General features: G+C 49.8%; 1 protein-coding gene across 6 annotated transcripts in view; it reads right to left on the reverse strand.

Moving 5' to 3' along the window:
- SIPA1L3 (signal induced proliferation associated 1 like 3) overlaps positions 1-17404 on the reverse strand; it is a 237928-nt gene that overhangs the window by 14293 nt on the left and 206231 nt on the right. For all 6 annotated transcript variants that reach the window (XM_045440895.1, XM_045440889.1, XM_045440892.1 and 3 more), the window contains one exon: positions 8367-8588. In XM_045440895.1, coding sequence (XP_045296851.1) covers positions 8367-8588 — 222 coding nt within the window. The remainder of the gene's footprint in view (positions 1-8366; positions 8589-17404) is intronic.

A 17404-nucleotide genomic window follows, 5' to 3' on the forward strand; every position in this document is an offset into this window, starting at 1 on the left:
AGCTGGAAGGGGGCTAACCCCTCCCCATGCCAAAGGGGTTTCGCCATTTTCCAGAATCCCCTGCAAGGAAGAGGGTGATGTGTGGGACTCAGCGCAGGGCATGCCATGTGCTGTGCCCATCTCTCCTGGAGAGGGAGCCGGCTGGGACCTCAGCTTGTCTATGGCAAAAAGGGGCACCGTTTACAAGGCCGTCCTCCGGGACAGATGCAACCCCCCCCCCCCCCCCCCCCCCCCCCCCGCAGAACACTTTCAAACATGCATACTCTCGGCCCTAGGGGCTCTACTTCTGGGAGGGTGTCCTTCAGGAAGGGGAAGGGTGAAGCCTCCCAGAGAAGGACGATGGCCCCACAGAGTAAGAGAGGCAGACCTGATCCACATGGCACCGGAAGAGGTTCTCTCAGATACAGCACAGAAATAAAGAAGTGGTATGTATAGTGTGAAATCATTTTTAGCAGTAACTAAGTTTACACACAGCTTATTTTGATGCATTAAAATTTACCAAACTCTCAGCTCCAAAAGATGGGTACCATTGGGGGATTCACTTTCTAAGAATGTTCCTCACCACAGCCATGAGATCCTTGACGATAAGCCCTGCTCTGCCTCTGCCCTCATCTCCTCCCACACAGGCCTCCCAATGCTCCTTAAACATGCCAGGCACATTCCTGCCCCAGGGCCTTTGCACTGGCTGTTGTGTTTGCCTAGAGTGTCCTCAACGGCATTTCCCATGAATGGCAGCTTTTCACCGATCCAGCTTTTCTCAAATGTTGCCTCCTCAGAGAGGCCTCCCTGACCACTCAGCCCTCTGGTGCTCCCTCCCAGCCCAGATGTGCTCGATCGCGCAATCCTGAGTGTTGCTTCACTTGTTCACCTCCTGGCAGTTTGTTGTGGGCACTTGTGTGCTTGTGGTCCCACTCCCACCTCACCTGCAGCCATCTGCATCCTGTTCTGTATGGGGAACAAGGCTTGCCATGTTGCAAGCACTCAGAAGTAGCTGTTCAGTGTGAATCACACAGAACCAACCTTCCTTCCTCCCAACCAACCCACTAACCCACCTGCCTATCTCCTTCCTGCCAACCTTCCTCTCTTCCTTTTTTTTTTTTTTTTTCTGTTCATTTATTTTTGAGAGAAAGAGAGCGTGAGTCGGGGAGGGGCAGAAAGAGAAGGAGACACAGGATCCGAAGCAGGCTCCAGGCTCCAAGCTGTCAGCAGAGAGCCTGACGCAGGGTTCGAACTCATGAAGTGAGAGATGGTGACCTGAGCCAAAGTTGGACGCTTAATTGGCCGAGCCACCCCAGGTGCCCCCTCTCTTCCTTTTCTTAAAAAAAAATTATTTAAGTAATCTCTACATCCAATGGTCGGGCTTGAACTCATAATTCCAAGATCAAGAGTCACATACTCCTCTGACTAAGCCAACCAGGCACCCCTCTTCCTTCCTTTTACAACAAGCTTAAATGACTTCTATGAAAGAGGAAAAAGTACAGAGATATCTTAAAAAGTTAAGCCAAAGAACACAAGTATTCCTTCCCTGCTCTGTTTCCTTTGTGTTTATTTGCAAAATCGCCTTCCCAGCTCCCAGGACCTCCAGGACTCTCCTGAGGGCATTCCTGATTCTGCAGGGGAAGGCTGGCTCACCAGAGGACATCCTGCTACGACCGCCTCCCCCAACCCTCAACTCGGCAACACATCTCATCCGCTGCCGGTCCCGCGGCCTGACACTGTCTGTGTGCTGCCACGACGCGTCTAAAGGGGAAAAGGACGATGGAATTCAGTTTGGAGAGTCAAATCTATCATTTGTGCTCTTAATTCTTTTCCTCCTGGAAGAATTTTCCAACGTATTTCCTACACTGCAAATTCTAAGCAATAATTTAAAGTGATATCAGTTCCAGGTTAACAAAGCCAACCGAACCGGGCTTGCACATTCTGATCTTTTTCCTTTTTCTCAAGATCTCTGGTCTCTGTAATTGTCAAAACCTAATGACCCCTGAGGACAAAACAGACCGCTCTCTGATTATTCAAAAGAATGAGATCACCTCTCTGGTGCTAACATGGAACTGTCACCGAGGTAAGAGAAGAGCAAGAAAGAGAAAAAGGCAGAAGGGTAGAGATGGGGAACCATACTGGCAAGTGAAGAGGAGGGTGAGGGAAGAAGCACACACAATCACAGGGGCTTCATCATGTTTGGAACATTCCAGGAAAGATGCAGCAGAAACAGAGCTATGGCTGCATGTGGGGAGGGGCGCTGGACCGCTGGGCGCCATAGAAGGGAGAGATGCTTCTTTTGTATTGCAAACCCTTTTGTACTAGTTTGGTTTTTATCCTGTGCACGTTTTACCTTTCAAAGTTCAAATGAAGAAAACGCCAGGAAGGATGTGCCTTCTCTCGATGTCTGCCCTACAGCACCGGACATAATCTCTAATTTGCCCATGCTGCCTGAACTTGCGACTTTGCCGTGTCGTGGAATTAAACCACTTGCAGTGGAGAAAAAAGAAAGACAACTTACAAAGAAGGCTCTGCAGTAAGGAGCCAGACAACAGCAACTCCTTTTTCCTGTGACACAAGGGCCAGAGGTGGAAGGCGACCAACGGCTCTGACTTGGCTGGGCCTGCTCCCAGCTGACGCTGGGCTCTGGCCTCCAACTGGGGCGGCTCCCTCGGGGCCAAGTTAATTAAGCTAATTAGCACCGCTGTCAGCCTGTCTGAGCTGGGGGCTGTGCCAGCACGGCTGGGGAGGACACACAGCAGGTCTGCACCTCAGGCGGAGGGAGGATATTCCTGGAAGGATGGCTGGGAGAGCCCTGTAGGAGCAAGCAGTGGCGGCCTGCCCTGCCGTGGGAGGAGTTGGGGGTGGATGTTGGGGACAGGCTTTCCCCTGCTCCTTCGGTGGCTGCACTGAGCTGGACCTAAATCCGAGGAAGGAAGGAGCCCGAAGGCCAGCTGTCAACCAATAGACGCCAGTGCCTGTCAGCCCAGCCAACAGTGACCAGGCATTTCCCTGTGATTCACTGAAATCCTCACATCACCTCTAGGATGGGTACTCCAGTCCTCCGCTTTTGAGGCTGGGGAAACTGAGGCACAGTGAGTTCGGGACATTCAGCATCCACATTTGCCGGATGCTCTGAGCCACCGTGAGATTCACTCATGATGGAAGCTGTGCTCGATCGTGCATGGGTCGTGGTAGCAGCAGCTCCTGGTGAGCTGCTGGGCCTTCGCCCCGGTGCTGGTGTCTCATGTGTGGCTGCATTCTTTCCTCACGGCTGCCGTGAGAGAGAGGTTCTACCATTGCCTCACCCCACAGGTGGGGGCACTGATACCGACAGGTGCTGGTGGAGCTGGGATGTGAACTGAGACGGTCGGACTCAGGGACTGCCCGTCACCCCGAGTGCTCACTCGCTCCTGGTATCCAGGCTGCTCCCACACACGGGATTTCCCCTCATCTCCTCAGGGGCCCTGCGTGAGGATGCTTGGGGCCTGGGTCCTCCAGTGTGACAACAGAAACTGTTCTCTAGGGCCTGACTCCTCCTTACTGGGCCCAGAGTCTGCGGGGACAGGGTTGGGCGGGGCCCGACCTGTATAGGTCCAAACAACCCTGTGTAATGTCGCTGACTAGTGTGACACTTGGAGACACGTGGTGTCAGTATGGCCGTTCCCTGGAAGAGCAGTGGCCTGTTCTTGGCTGTGCCTGTTTGTGAGGGAGGCTTCTTAGGGTGGCCCAGGGGCCACTCTAGTCTACAGGGGCACTGCCGTCCCTTCACTTGGGTTAAGATCAGCCTGCCGGGGAGGAGATGCCCAGGACGGCTAGGGGCTGCTGACTCCACCTCCCGATCTGAGCTCCAGCCTCGCATCTCCTGCCGCTGCCGCCGGTAGAGAAACACGTTGGTGTGGTCACACCCTCACCTGCTAAGCTCTGTGCTGCTGGAACATGGTGGGGTGGGGAGAAGCTCGCATGGATTAACTCACTAAATCCTCACAACCCTGGAGCTAGGGATGACTGTCACCCCACTTTAAAGAGAGGGAAACTTAAAAAAAAAAAAAAAGAAAGAGAGAGGGAAACTGACGGGTTAAGGTGGGGGTTGGCAGCTGACGGATTCCCATCCTGACCCTCACGCTGTTCTGTAATGGCCAGCAGAATTAAGTGGTCAAAACAGGGGTGTCTGGCCATCTCCTGAGGCAGAACTGTTGGCCTGTCCCTCCTCCAGTGTTGACCAGGGCCTGCAGCAGAAGGGCCGAGCACGAGAGACACAGCACAGATCCTCCATCCATCGTTTGGTCAACTAGAGCACGTGCCCAAATACAGAGGACACTGCTCTGTCCAAGAAATTAGTCCTCAGGAAATAGTCGCTGCCCTGGACAGGAGTTCTCCTTGGGTGGTTTATATGACAAGACATATGGTTAATTACCTTGCCAGGTATGAATCCTGGCTCTGTTACTCAGCTATAAAGCTGGGTAACCTGGCTATGTACTTCTAACTGTGCCTCAGTTTCCTCATCTGGAAATGGGAGGTAAGAACAGATCCCTCTCGTGAGGAGGATCAATGGGGCTGGGTCTGTACAGCCTGAGCCCAGCAGCCTGGCTGAAAGGGAGCACCACTGCGTTGGATGAGGCCATTAGCACCTCTCCATGGGGCGTGTTAGAGGTCTTTGACCGGAATTAAGGAAAAGGGAAGGAAAGAAAGACAGGTTTGGTAATTACTCCTGGTGGGGGTGGGTGATGAGCTCATAATATGTGGTGACCTTGTGGGGACAAATTACACAACGAACGAACATAACATTTGCAGTGATTAACCTTAACTAACTGATTGAATCTGGGCAAGTAACGTAACCATTCTGTACCTCAATTTTTCTTATCTGGAAAATGGGATGCAAAGTACTTGCATAGTGAGGATTAAATGAGCTAATGTAGGGGAAGGGCTTCTGACAGTAGTTGGTAAAGTGGGTATTAACATACGGAGGTAAATAAGTTATGCAAATGAGTTTTTGTGCCTTGGGATTAAATTTCAGTGACAGCTTCATAGGCAGGAAAAAAAAAAGGTATGTTTAACCTCAAATAATTTAGCTTGAAGACGGTGTTTTCTGGAAAATTAGGTTAGGTGACTCAGAAGTATCTTTTTTTTTTTTTAGAAGTATCTTTAACAATGATAAAGACACTATCTCCAAAATGCTCAGAGAGAATCTGAATAAAACAACCTTATGAAATGCGAGTGTGTGGACAAAAGCAATCATTCTAAATTAACATATTATCTTCTGCATGTGATTTAAAAAATGTATCCAGCTGGCTCAGTCCATGAAGCGTGTAACTCTTGATCTTAGGGTTGTAACTTCAAGCCCCATGTTGGGTGCAGATCACTTAATAATAAAATCTTTAAAAAAATGTATCTATAACTAAATTATTGAATATTATAAGAAGCCATGGAACTATTTTATGTGTGCCCCCAAATATTTGATACATATTTAAAAAAAATTTTTTTTAATGTTTGTTTATTTTTGACAGAGAGGGAGACAGAGCATGAGCGGGGGAGGGGCAGAAAGAGAGGGAGACACAGAATCCGAAGCAGGCTCCAGGCTCCGAGCTGTCAGCACAGAGCCCGACACGGGGCTTGAACTCACAAACCGTGAGGTCATGATCTGAGCCGAAGTCAGTCGCTCAACCGACTGAGCCACCCAGGCGCCCCTATTTGATATTTATACGCATATTTTATATACTTGGTTTACATACATACATTTATACAAACATACACATCTATAAAAATGATGTGTATGTTTGAGTCTTATCATAGGGAAAAGCGGGTTTTTGTTTGTTCAGTGTTATCATATATTCAGGCATATCATCTGAGCACCTACTGTGTACTGGGCCCTGGGTGGGGCTCATGGCACCTCTGCTCTCCTGGAATTCTCAGTCCACCATGGGGGACAGAGAGGAAGCCAGCCGCCAGGAAATGATGCTCTGATGTACCCTGGGACAGGTGCCGCAGAAGGGAAGAAGCATGAGGTCAGTGGAAGGGATGAGCCTGGTGTGGGCTTGAACGAATTTCCCCAAGGATGGCGTGTCTGGGTTAAGACCTGAGAGGTGGTGTTATGGGTCCCCTCCCACCAAAAAGATGCTGAAGTACAAATCCAGTATCTCAGAGCGTGACCTTATTTGGAAATAGGGTCTCAGACAATGAGGATGGACCCTCGTCCAGTAACTGGTGTCCTTATAAAAGGGGGAAACGCCAACACAGAGACGCGCCCACAGGGAGGAGGCTGTGTGAAGACGAAGGCGGACGCTGGGGAGATGCATCTACAGACCACGGAGTCCAACACGTGGCCTGCAAATCTGCAGCAGCTGAGAGACCAGCTGGAACAGGTTCCCCTTCGCAGCCCTCAAAAGGAACCGACCCGGCCAATGCCCTGATCTCGGACATCTGACCTCTGAACTGTGAGACAGTACATTTCTGGAGTCGAGCTGCTCAGTCTGTGGCACCTCACTGCTGCAGCCCTAGTAGGTACGCACGCGGGGAAAGGACAGCCAGAGCGGCTGCCGTGGTGGAAGAGCAGAAGGGGGTCAGCAGGGACTGACCCTCTGGCCACCCTGAACAATGGGGGTCTCGTAGTATCTTATGGGGTTGCAGGGAGAACGCGACGAGATGCATCGCGCGTACGTTCACTGAAGGAGCACCCGGAGCGCCAGGCAGCCGAGACATGGCACCCGCTCTCCAGAAGAACGAGAAAAGTGACCGAATGACGGCAGGGGCCAGGTCTAGTCGGGAAGGCCCATCTGACGAGGTGGCATCAGACTAAGCTTCCCGGAGACAGCCCTGAGATCGGGGGCGGGGGTGGGGGAGTTCTCCGGGCACTAGAGAACCCCCGGAAAGGCCCTGAGGTTGGCCTAGCCTTGGCAAGCATGAGGTGCAGCAGAGGCCAGTGGAGTGGAGAAGGGAGGGGGCGAGCGGGAGGATGGGAGGGCAGAGGAGGGAGGAAGCCAACCGAGCAGGGTCTGCGCAGGAGTTTCGGCGAAGCACATGCCGCAGCCGGTGCCTGGTACTTGTGTGCTTGGTCAACGGAGCCCTCGTCATCCAGCCCGGGGGTGGAGGTGAGCGGAGGGTCAGAGCCTAGACTCCCGTGTGTCCCTGGCTGTGAGTGATGCGTGTGAACTGGACTCTCGGTGTGAGTTGCCCAGGCTCTCCTGCGGACATCTGCAGGGTCACGTTTCTGTCTTCCTGACACCTGTCTCCTTCTGAGCTCTGCATCATCCACACATTTGAATGGTCCACCCAGGTCATGAAAGACCTTACAAAGAACTGGGGGAGGAGGGCAGATCCCCCCACACCCAATGGAAGAGGAGCCTTGGACCACTTCTGTCCCTTACCAGCTGAGTGACTCGGGGCCTCAGTTGCCTTATCTGTAAAATGGGGTGAATGGAAGGTCTGCCTTACAGAGCTGTTGTGAGGACTCAGGGAACTAATTCACGTACAGGAGCTTAGAACCGAGACTGGCACACAGTGAGCACTCAGTAAACGTGAGGTATCGTCTTCTAACTTAAAACAGAAATCCTTCCCTAATGCATACTCTTCCGCTCTCTTCTGCTCTACAGTAGAGCAAAATGCCTCAAATGAGCTGAGCACACAGTTTCCTCCCATTCCACCCTACCCTTCTCTCCTGCACCCTGGGGGACCTCCATGAGGCTCAAAGCGACGCCCAGCTCACAGCCCATCATGCCCAGGCTCCTCACCCGGGCTCCTCCGCATACTCTCTGCACACTGAGGACTCTCTGGCCCCGCCCTGCACTCCCCCTTCCTCTCTACCCACACTCCCGGCCTTGGGGTATGCCTCCAGCCTCCTGCCCCTGTGAGACGACACCCAAATTTCCCCCTCCAGCCTGACTTCTCCCTTCAGCTCCAGACTCCTTACCCCGCCTCCTCCTCGATGTCTTCTGTGCTTCGCGAATGTAACCCGCCCGGGACTCTCCCCCAGCCAAGCCTGCTCCTCAGCTCAGCCCTCACCTCAAGGCAAGCCTGCCCTTCCCGCTACAGGGCCTAGAGTCTTCTTCAACCTCACCCTTCCTCTTAAGCCTCGTCCGGTCTGCCAGGCAATCCTGGCGGCTCTCCTTTCAGCTCATCCATCCAGAAGCCACCCCCTCTCCCTTCTCAGCCTCCATCCTGCTCAGCCTTCCCCAAACCCCGTCTCCTGCACAGCAGCTCCTTGAAGGCTGTGCCCCTTGGGCAGCCAAGGGGCCCTGTGAACACCCAACTAAGGGAATCTCTGTCCACAGAGATGGTGCGGGACTGGCACAGCATCCTGCTGAATGAGTGAGTGAGGTATCCCCTCCTTCCCCACCCAGAGACGCCTGGCTTGGCTCTTGTAGAACCTTGCTGGGCGTCCAGGCACTTACTTCTTTGGGTCAGTGAAGGGGAGTGGCCGTGGCGGGGGCTCATCTGCCCTCTTCCACCCTGTGGGGTGCTTATTGCGAACGGGTTGCTTGGAGAAGAAGGACTTGGGGACGGAGGCGGACAGCTGGAAGGGGCTGGGCTGGGCCACCTGGGAGGGCCGAGGGGTCTCTGTGCTGGCGGTTTTGTAAACCTGAGCAGGGTAGCCGGCCCTGGAGCTCACGTCACTGCAAAGCAAAAACAAGAGAAATAAGCAATCAAATGTTCCCCATTATGCAGAACTGATCTGTTTAAATGTACTCTTGGGAAACAAAAAAATTCCTTTGCACAAGAGGTATACAAATACATCGCTGCTGTGGAAAGTTCCAATACAGAAATCTATATAGGGAGAAGGCCAAGTTGCCTAGGAGGTCCCCTCCCCCCCCCCCCAACCAATCCCACCCCAGGAATGCCCTTCTGGCACATTTCGTACCACTGGGAATCCAAAACAGTCACCCCCTGTGGGTGGATGCACCCTGAGATTCCCTGTCTCCTGGGCACGACTTACATAGCTAGAGGTGGGGGTCCTACCTGTCTCTAGGGGTAACCAAGGTTTACAGTTTGCTGGCTCTCTCTCTCTCTCTCTCTGTCACTCGTGCTTTTTTTCTCTCTCTCTCCCTTTTCCTATGCATTACAAATATACACGTGAATACAATCAGAGAGGTAGAACCTTTTACTTTGGGGGGGGAGCATGAAGAATTTTTTTGGGGGGTAGAGGACTGTATTTTTATATAACTGGAATGACATTAATACGTTGTTCTGTAAACTTTTTTTTTTTTTTTTTACTTAAAACATAGCTTGCTCAGTAGCCTCTTCATTCAAATATTTTTTGAGCACTCGCTATACATCAGACACCATTCCTACTGATCTAATCTAAAACCCCAGCTCAGTATCTGACATGCCGGATTCACACGGAATTAACACTACAATGAACCTCATGCTGCTGACCAGAACCCAGCTGTTGGGGACCCACCTTTTTATTCCACTGAGACAAAGTGACTTCTAAAACTTAAATTAAAAAAAAATTTTTTTATTTTTGAGACAGAGACAGAGACAGAGAGAGAGAGAGAGAGAGACAGAGTGCAAGCGGGGGAGGGGCAGAGAGAGAGGGAGGCAGAGATTCCAAAGCAGGCTTCAGGCTCTGAGCTGTCAGCACATAGCCCAACATGGGGCTCAAACCCATGAACTGAGATCATGATCTGAGCTGAAGTCGGATGCTAAACCGACTGAGCCACCCAGGCGCCGCCCCCCCCCCAATTTTTTTTTAATGTTTATTTTTGTGAGAGAGAGAGAGAGACAGAGCACAGGCAGGAGAGGGGCAGAGAGAAGGAGACACAGAATCTGAAGCAGGCTCCAGGCTCTGAGCTGTTAGCACAGAGCCTGATGAGGGGCTTGAATTCACGAACTGAAAGATTATGACCTGAGCTGAAGTCAGACGCTCAACTGACTGAGCACCGATGTGCTCCTTAAAAATTTTTTTAATGTTTGTTTATTTTTGAGAGAGATGGGGTGGGGGAGGGGAGAATATGAGTGGGGGAGGGACAGAGAGAGATGGAGACACAGAATCCGAAGCAGGTTCCACGCTCTGAGCTGTCAGCACAGGGCCCAACGTGGAGCTTGAACCCACAAACTGTGAGATCATGACCTGAGCTGAAGTCAGATTCTTAAATGACTGAGTCACCCAGGTGCCCCTAAAACTTTTAAATTGGGGCTCCTGGGTGGCTTAGTGGGTTAAATGTCTGACTTTTGGTTTTAGCTCAGGTCACGATCTCTGTCCCTGCGTGGGGCTCTGTGCTGACAGTGCAGGGTCTGCTTGGGATTCTCTCTCTTTGCCTCTCTCAATAAATAAATAAACAAACAAGCAACTAAAAATGAAACTTAAGTAAAATTCCAATTCCATTTTAAGTAAGAGGGACTTAGTGAGAAAAGTAATGCCTTTGGCATCTAAGTCAATAAATCCTTTTCGAAGGTCAATTTAGTAATATGAAGGGGTGGGACTTTTGACTATGATGGAATGAGGAGACTGGCAAATATTCTCCCCCCAGAAAGCACGAAATTGACAAAACAACCATTTCAGCACTCTGGTAATTGACCAAGGGCATATGGCAATGCAAGAATCATCTATGCTTGGAAAACTGCTGTACTTCAGGTAAGAAAAGAGGGACTCTGTGGCATTTTAGCCTGGGGCTCCTCCCATCTGCCTGCCTAGTTCAATGAGTAAGACATTCTGCTATACCAAAATCTTTGAAATAGCATCAAGCAAACCAACACGTGTGCAATGAAAGTTTCAGAAAGAGAAGAGAGAAAAGGGCAGAAGAAAGATTTGAAGAAATAATGGCTGAAAATTCCCCCAATTTGATGAAAAAAAAAAAATCATCTACACATCTAAGAAGCTCCACAAACCCTATGAATGGTAAATACAAAGATATTCACATCCAGGGGCGAGTGGGTGGCTCAGTCAGTTGAGGGTCGGACTTTGGTTCAGGTCATGATCTCACAGCTCATGAGTTTGAGCCCCGCATCAGGCTCTGTGCTGACAGCTCAGAGCCTGGATCCTGCTTCAGATTCTGTGTCTCCTTCTCTCTCTGCCCCTCCCCTGCTTGTGCTCTCTCTCAAAATAAATAAACATTAAAGTAAAAAAAAAAAAAAAAAGATATTCACATCCAGAAAAAGTTCAAAGTCAAACGGTGACATAAAAACCTTGAAAATGTCAAGGGAAAAAGGATTCATCATATACAGGGAAGCAACAATATAATTAACTACAGACTTCTTATTTGAAACAATGGTATGGAATGACATTTTCTTTTTTTTTTTTTTTTTTTTTTAATTTTTTTTTTCAACCTTTATTTATTTTTGGGACAGAGAGAGACAGAGCATGAACGGGGGAGGGGCAGAGAGAGAGGGAGACACAGAATCGGAAACAGGCTCCAGGCTCTGAGCCATCAGCCCAGAGCCTGACGCGGGGCTCGAACTCACGGACTGCGAGATCGTGACCTGGCTGAAGTCGGACGCTTAACCGACTGTGCCACCCAGGCGCCCCTGGAATGACATTTTCAAAGTGTGGAAAGAAAAAACCGCCAACCAAGAATTCTGTATCCAGTAAAACTATCCTTTACACATAAAGGCAAAATAAAAACATTCTCAGATAAAAAGACTGAGAAACTGATTGCCAGCTCATCTGCCTGGTGAAATAAAAAGAAGTCCTCAGGCTGAAAGAAAATGACTCCAGGATCATCTGGCTGGCTCAGTTGGCGAAATGTGCAACTCTCAATTTTGGGGTTGTACTTTGAGCCCCAAGATGGGTGTAGAGATTACGTAAAAATAAAATCTAAAAAAAAAAAGAAGAGGAAGAAGAAGAAAACAGATAATGACTCCAGATGATGACCTGAATCCATATGGAGAAATGAAGGATCCAAGAAAGTCAATTTGCAGGTTAGAATAAGACTATAGAGGGGGCACCTGCGTGGCTTAGTCAGTTATGCTTCTGACTTTGGCTTAGGTCATGATCTTGCAGTCTGTGGGTTCAAGCTCTGTGTCGAGCTCTATGCTGACAGCTGAGATCCTGGAGCCTGCTCTGGATTCTGTGTTTCCCTCTCTCTGCCCCTCCCCTGCTTGTGCTCAGTCTTTCTGTCTCTATCTCAAAAGATAAACATTAAAAAATTTTTCTTAAAAGACTATAGATTTATGTTTTATTTCTTCTCTAACTTCCTTAAAGATATAAGATTATAAAAGGCAACAACAGCAACACTATATTGTTGGGCTTATAACAAATGTAGATTTAATAAAATGACAAATACAGCGCAAAAGAGGGGGAAAGGAATGTGGCTATACTGGAGAAAAGTTTCTATATTTTATTGAAATTAAGTTACTAAATCTTTTTTTTTTTTTTAACAATAAAGTCTTTTTTTTTTTTTTTAATGCTTACTTATTTTTGAGAGAGAGCGTGCATGCACGCTGAGGGGAGGGAGGCGCGTGGGCAGAGAAGGAGACAGAGAATCTCAAGCAGCTCTGCACTGTCGGCATAGAGCCTGATGCCAAGCTCGAACTCATAAACTGTGAGATCATGACCTGACCTGAAATCAAGAGTTGGATGCTTACCCAACTGAGCCACCCAGGCATCCCAAGTTACTAAATTTGAATTACACTGTTAAGATGCATATTATAAGAATTTGGGAAAAATAGCTGAAAAAAGCAGGAGGAATCCAAACAGTACACTAATATACATTATTTAACATGAAAGGTGGCAGTAAAGGAAGAACAGAGCAAGAAAGGTAGTGAACATATAGAAAATGGCAAAACGGGGAATGTAAATGCAATAATTACCAATGACTTCTCTAAATGTGAATGTTTCAATGGCCAAATCAAAAGGTAGAGATGTCAGACTGGATTTAAAAAAAGTAGGCTCTCAGGGGCGCCTGGGTGGCTTCAGATTCTGTGTCTCCCTCTCTCTCTGCCCCTCCTCCACTTGTGTGCGTGCGCTCTCTCTCTCTCTCAAAAGTAAATAAACGTTAAAAAAATGTTTTTCTTTTAAAACAAGCAAGCTCTGACTAGATATGCTTTCTACGATTTAGCAACATCTATTCATGTGGCCACAGCTGCAAACTGATGCGTGGGGGGGTGTCCAGGGAGCCATGGAGTGTATAACACCAGGAAGGGAGGGCAGGGTGACCAGGGAGCCTCCCCAGGGAGGTGAGGGCATCTGAGCTGAGAAGTGAAGGATGAGTGGCAGTGGTTTAACATCTGACCTCCCAGAAATCCGTGTGACAGAAAAGCCTGTCCAAGTACTTGTAGGCACACACAAGGATGTTCACTGCCAACACTGTATGTAATCAAGTTAGACATGCCTGGATGGCTCTGTGGGAGGCGTGTTCGACTCTCGATCTTGGGGCCATGAGTTCAAGCCCCACTACTTAACACAATAAAAACTTAAAAAAAAAAACAAACAAACAGTAAATTAGACCCGGCCTGAATATCTTTTTTTTTTTTTTTTTAATGTTTTATTTATTCTTGAGAGAGAGACAGCATGAGCAGGGGAGGAGCAGAGCAAGAGAGGGACACAGAATCTGAAGTAGGCTCCAGGCTCTGAGCTGTCAGCACAGAGCCCGATGCGGGGCTCGAACTCACAGACCGTGAGATCATGACCTAAGCCAAAGTCAGATGCCCAACTGAGCCACCCAGGTGCCCCAGGCCTGAACATCTTTTTTTTTTTTTTTTTTTTTTTTTAATTTTTTTTTTTTTAAGTTTTTATTTTTGAGACAGAGAGAGACAGAGCATGAACGGGGGAGGGTCAGAGAGAGGGAGACATAGAATCAGAAACAGGCTCCAGGCTCCGAGCTGTCAGCCCAGAGCCCGACGCAGGGCTCGAACCCACAGGCCGCAAGATCGTGACCTGAGCCGAAGTCAGACGCTTAACCGACTGAGCCACCCAGGCGCCCCCTGAACATCTTTTAACAAGGGATTAACAGATGTTCCAAGTACCCCCATATGATCAAAACCTATGCAGCCAATTCAAAGAGTAAGGTAGGTTTGTTTATGAACGAGGACAGATGTCTGAGTACAAGGCACAGTACAAAGCATGACTCTGTTCTTTCTTTTTTTACATACACAGTTACACTGTATGATTATTGAGCTTTTTTTTTTTTTTTTTTTTTTGTCTTTTTTACAAAAAGGAACCATACAGTTTTTCCCTAACTGTGGGCCATTAAATTGTTTGAGTGGCTCTTGACCATTATTAAGGGGAAAAGGCCCCCAAACCAAACAGACTGGAATAAAAAACAAAGGGTAAGTGCTTTGTGAAGCTTCATTCTGGACATCCGTTGGGGGGCTGTAAATGTAAAATGCTTTCCCTGTTTCGGGTAATGATCAAAAATGTTTGAAAGAGGGGCGCATGGGTGGCTCTATCAGTTGAGTGTCCGACTTTGGCTCAGATCATGATCTTGTGGCTCGTGAGTTCGAGCCCCACGTCAGGCTCTGTGCTGTTAGCTTGGAGCCTGGAGCCTGCTTCAGATTCTGTGTCTCCCTCTCTCTCAAAAAATAAACATTAAAAAAAATTTTTTTTTAAATGTTTGAAAGAACTGGGCTGCTGCAGGTTTAGAGAAAAATCTCGGGGAGGAGCTTACACTAACTGATTATCTCTGGAGATAGTAATGATGTGTTCAGAATAAAAGTCAAATGAAACCGTACAAATGGCACAGAGCACAAAGGAGGTGCCACCTGACATCCCAGTCTCTCCCTGCTCTCCCTGCAACCAAGACCCATCCTTTCTTCTTCTTCAACAGGGAGCTGTGCGCACACAAGCACACATGTGTGAGAGGGAGTGTGTGTCCTTCCCACTTTGTAAAATAAATGGCAGCAGATCATAAGCTTGCTGTGCACCCTTTCACCTTAACCGTACGTTCTGTAGCTCTCTCCCTGTCAGTCCACACGAACCCCCCTCTCTGCAACGGCCGCAGGGGGTCCATTCTATGAATAGATCACCCTTTTACTTTCTACAGTACATTCCTCTACCTTGCCCTCAGGCATGTTCATTCAGCTTTTGTGAGCTGACAAAACAAGAGATGATTAAACCAGGAAGGGAAAAAGGTGAACACCCTTCGTGTCCGCCAGCCAGCCAGCTCCACCCACGGCCTCCTTCGAGATGGGCTTGCCTGGCTTCGGGTCCTGCAGCAGACCTTTTGGGTGTCAGCCTAATCCCCCCTCCACCTGTAAACAGAGGCTGACTTTACTCCTCCTTTGCTTGAGGAAGGTGACCAGACACCTCGCCCAGGGGGCAAATCCTGACTGAGTGAGGCCACTTGTCTGGGATGGGTATGGATGGGTCTGTACTGGACTTCTGCCCAGTGAGACTCTGGGGAGAGCGTATATGGACTCTCTGCTGGGTGACTTTGGGAGAAAATTTCTTTGCTAAAAAAACAAACAAAAAACACTTGCAGAAAACATCACCTTCTCTTCCACTGGACACTGTGACTACCTGGTTGAAGGACAGCCACTTTGAGAATGAAGGGAGCCAGCTTGGAGGCTGACGGAGGCAGAACACAAAGAGAAAGAACTCAGGTCTTTGAGTCAGTAAATCACCCAATCCTGGCCACCCCCCTAACTTGGCATTTTGTGTTCTGTGAGATAACAGACTGCCTTCAGCCAAGCTGGAATTTTCTGTTACTTGTAGCCAAAGGCATTCCCATGACTGTCTCTGTCTTCAGCTTTGTGAGGCCTCAACACAGAACTATTCCCCCCCCCCCCCCCCCCCCACAGCGTGCTGTGTATTTTGACCCAGCCCTGAGGTGGGGCCATGAGCCCAGGTGCCCCATACGGGGTGGAGTTCTTACCCCACCCACCAATCTGCAGAGGGAGCATGCTCTCTTTCTGATGCACCAGCAGGAACAGGTATCCCCCTCTGGGCCTCAGCTGTGACTTGAAGGCCAAAGAGGCACCATGGGGTGCGGTGAGAACATGGGCCGTGCTGCCCACCTGACCTGAGTTCCAATCCCAGCTCTGAGTGACACGCTGGGACCTGAGCTCGGGTCCTTCCCCCTCAGACAGCCTCAGTTTCCTCCTTTGAGAAATGAGGCAGTGACAGCACCACTTCAAGAGGTCTTGTGTGCACTGTTAATGTGGTGTGCCCAGGGGCTAAAAGCCGGGATTTTGGGCTCAGCCAGGACTGGGGCGGAGGCATCCTGCTCGGCCCTCCCACCCCCACCGCCCCCACTGGAGAGGTTATGCATTCGTCTGTGTTCTATCTTAGGGAAGCACTTAAGATTTTGTTGGAGGAAAAGGTTTTGTGGCTCACAAAAAAAGCTGAAAAACCATGGGCTGGATGGAGAAATCAGAGCTGCACTTACACTCGAGTCTTGATGGGTGGCCTGGGGTGGCTGAGCCCCTGCGCAGGAGGGAGAGTGGTGGCAGTGACGGGGCTGGGTGTGCTGAGCCTGTGAGCATGGCCAGGCCCTGCCCCAAGCATCTTCATTTAGTTGTCCTGGCAACCCCCTGAGGCAGGAACTACCACCAACCCCGCGTTTCAAGTGGGGAAACCAGGCCCCAGAGAGATTAAATAACCTGCCCCCAAACGATGCAGCTGGTAGGGATGGAGCCAGGATGCAAACCCAGTCTGGCTCAAGAGACCCCGGCTTTTAACCCCAAGCCTGTACTTTCAACAACTGCAGTCACGACAGATATGGAATACGTGCAAACAAAGCCTGGCAGCAGCTGCTATTTTTGGAGCCAGCTTCGTCGCAGGCCCCGCGCTAAGTACTTTCAGTGCATGATGTAGGTTCGTTGTGGCAGCCTTAGGCCACAGATCCTATCATTACTCCCATTTTACAGATGAGAAAACTGAGCCTCAGAGAAACTAAGGAGCCTGATGGAGATCACACGGTTGGGTCAGCTTTGGAGCTGTGATCCGGACGCAGGCAGTCAGAGGCCAGAGCCCAGGAACCCTTCACTGCTTGGCCTTAACTGCTAGACCAATCTTGCCCTCTCTCCCTAGTGCGTGGCATGACCTTGAGAGTTCAATCAGTCCCTGCGTGTGGCTGGAGTTATCGTGTAGGAGTCTCGAGTGGCCACATTCCACTCAGTGGCCTGGGAGCCGAAGTGGCAGGTCTGCAGGGAGGATACGGGATCAGAGTGATGCAGAAACCCGCCAATGCTCACCGCCCCCCCCCCCCACCCCCACGCCCATCACCGTAGCAGTCTCCTCCTGCCCAATCTCACTGAACACAGCCAGAGAGAGCCTGTGAACACTGAGTCAGATCGCAGCGCGCTTCTGCCCAGGACTCTCTGTGGCTCCACCTTACTCAGGGCAGAGGCAGAGTCCTCCCCTCTGCCCACAAGGCCCCACACCATCTGGCCTGCCCCTTCTGCCCTCAGCTCCTCCCACTTACTGGGCTCCAGCCAGGTGAAAGGGAAGCTGTTCCCAGACAGAAACATTTTCACCTCAGGGCCTTTGCACTGCTCCCTCCTTTCCTTTAGAGGGCTTGGGTTCCTCTCCCAGGCTGACTGTGACTCTCCC

The sequence above is a fragment of the Leopardus geoffroyi genome, chromosome E2, assembly GCF_018350155.1.
Source record: "Leopardus geoffroyi isolate Oge1 chromosome E2, O.geoffroyi_Oge1_pat1.0, whole genome shotgun sequence".
Lineage (NCBI taxonomy): Eukaryota > Metazoa > Chordata > Mammalia > Carnivora > Felidae > Leopardus > Leopardus geoffroyi.